At 50.6% G+C, this 2,021-nt stretch overlaps 1 protein-coding gene across 1 annotated transcript; it reads right to left on the bottom strand.

Moving 5' to 3' along the window:
* Positions 1–204: 204 nt before the first annotated feature.
* Positions 205–1,252, bottom strand: BKA55DRAFT_587706 (putative cell wall biogenesis protein Ecm15). The gene is made up of 4 exons (XM_046194693.1): positions 1,099–1,252; positions 909–1,014; positions 718–820; positions 205–646 (listed from the first exon to the last, which is right to left on the bottom strand). Exons 1-4 carry the CDS (start codon positions 1,156–1,158, stop codon positions 589–591), a joined length of 327 nt encoding a protein of 108 aa, XP_046040643.1. The 5' UTR covers positions 1,159–1,252; the 3' UTR covers positions 205–588.
* Positions 1,253–2,021: the final 769 nt, after the last annotated feature.

The raw sequence follows: 2,021 nt of genomic DNA, 5'->3' as shown, positions 1-2,021 counted from the left end.
TTGTAACTCGACAGATTGCTGGTACTTCTATCATAGGCTAAAATAAGGGGAAGGCCTTAGGTATCTCTGATCCGATGCATTTTAATTGGCTGCACCCCCCCTGCCGTGACCTGCCGGGAGGTTTTCCACAGCTCAAGGGATAATTCTTCAATTTAATTAGGCTTGAATGTTAGTTAACTAAGAGCATAGCTTAGACTTCTTCTTGTTTGATGAAATCTATTGCCTTCTTCATCTCAAACTACCTTCAAAGCTCCCTAGTTCTCATAGTGACAGCGTCCCTTTCAATGCACTAGAAGTGAAAAGCACTATGGTGGGTGACTCGCGTCAAGACGTATTGATTTCATAATTAAAGAGCCAAGCCTGGGGGTCTGCAATGAGGCGATAGTTTCGCAAGTCCCGGGCATTACCTAATCCAAGCCACGTCGCCTCCAACGACTTTCTGTGTGCAGCCCACTCGGCAACTTTCATCCTCGCCTTCAAGGAAAATGGAAACGACATAAGCCGTACGACTAAACTGATCATCAGGATCTAACTTGAGGTCGCCATCCTTTTCTTATGATTCCTTCCTAGGTGCAAATCTTTCGGTTCTCAGGCTGCACTCTCGACCGGGTCTTCCTTGCCCTCCGCTGTCTCCCTCTTATCGGTCCTGTCCATGCGTCTTGAGCCTCTTTTCCATTTCAAAGGAGTAGTCCCCAGATGGTGGACGGGCAAGCTCACCTGGTGCTGACAGTCACCGTCGACTGAACCCTTGCCACGTTACGCTGATGAACCACGGCGTGTGCTTTACCGATCACCGTCATGACTTCATCCCAGCTGCCTTCTAGACATGCAAGTGGACAGCACGCCCTTTCGTCAGCCTCGAAAGAATTTGGCTTCCATCTCTGGAGCACGCAGTCAGCAAGACTCACCGAGCATGGTACCAGTGGAATGCATTGTGTGCTTTAGCCCACTAGACTTGAGATATCGCTGCACCTCTGCGAGCTCGGCGGCGATCGACGGGTTGCCTGTCCCAATCTGTATCCTGAAATCAGCGCCGTTTTCATCCTCACGGCAGGGCATGACGGGCACTGGTCGCCCAAGAATTAGAGGGGCCCTTACAGGAACAAGAGCAAAATCGGCGCAACACGATGGCGGCGTAGAGAGCAAACTATAGTCCATGTCGGCAGACTTAGACGCGGATTGGTTAGGATGAATTTAGGTCTCAAAACAAGGCTCATTCACCGACAGGTGATGGAACTGCACGTTGTGATCTTTAAATTAATAGTAGCAAAAAGACATGTTTCCCCGGGAAGCACGAGGTTTTGAACTTTCGGCTGAAGCCGAGTTTAGCATGTGAACCATCTGTAATCTACCCCGCGATCGGGAAGTGAACGTCAGGGCGAAGTGGTCGATGATCCGAGCACACACATCGGTGATGCCAACGTGACGCAAGCCCAAGAGAGGTTTGCAACGTCCTCTGATCAGGACCAGGTCGCCGCATTGCCCTGATTTGCTGTATCTCACCGGCTAAACTACTAGCAAGGTTGCAGTCAACGCGATGTAAGCCATGGCAAAGGGCTTGGGACAGACTTGTTTTGGGTCGTCTCCTGCTGCTTGCTATTTTGCTCTAAGAGCGCTTCCAACCATTTCAGTGATCCTGGGGGCTCCTCGTTCAGTTGTACGTAATCCTCCATCATACGTCGACCCTACTAAGCCGGACTGGGTGAATAACGATTCTACACCTTGACGTAGCGTTGGCTTGCTGTTCCAAATGGTCGGAACATCTTGACTGTCTTGAACCATAACCTTCTGTATCGCGTCTAACACATAACCCTGGCCCGGAGAGTTTCGTCACCCTGGCCGAGTAGTCGTCCACAAAAGCGATTAATCCACCATTCTACTTTGCACCAGGTCCGCGTTGAAAAAGAGGAACTGGACCGGCGACAGAGGCGATCCCTGCGAGAGCCCTGCCTTAGGTAACTCCCATTGCTCCGATGTATGGCCGTTCACTACGATACTTGCTGTGCGATTCGAGCAGAAAA

This window comes from Fusarium redolens (genome assembly GCF_020744475.1).
Source record: "Fusarium redolens strain MPI-CAGE-AT-0023 chromosome Unknown BKA55scaffold_52, whole genome shotgun sequence".
Lineage (NCBI taxonomy): Eukaryota > Fungi > Ascomycota > Sordariomycetes > Hypocreales > Nectriaceae > Fusarium > Fusarium redolens.
This window is presented reverse-complemented; position numbering and strand designations above follow the sequence as displayed.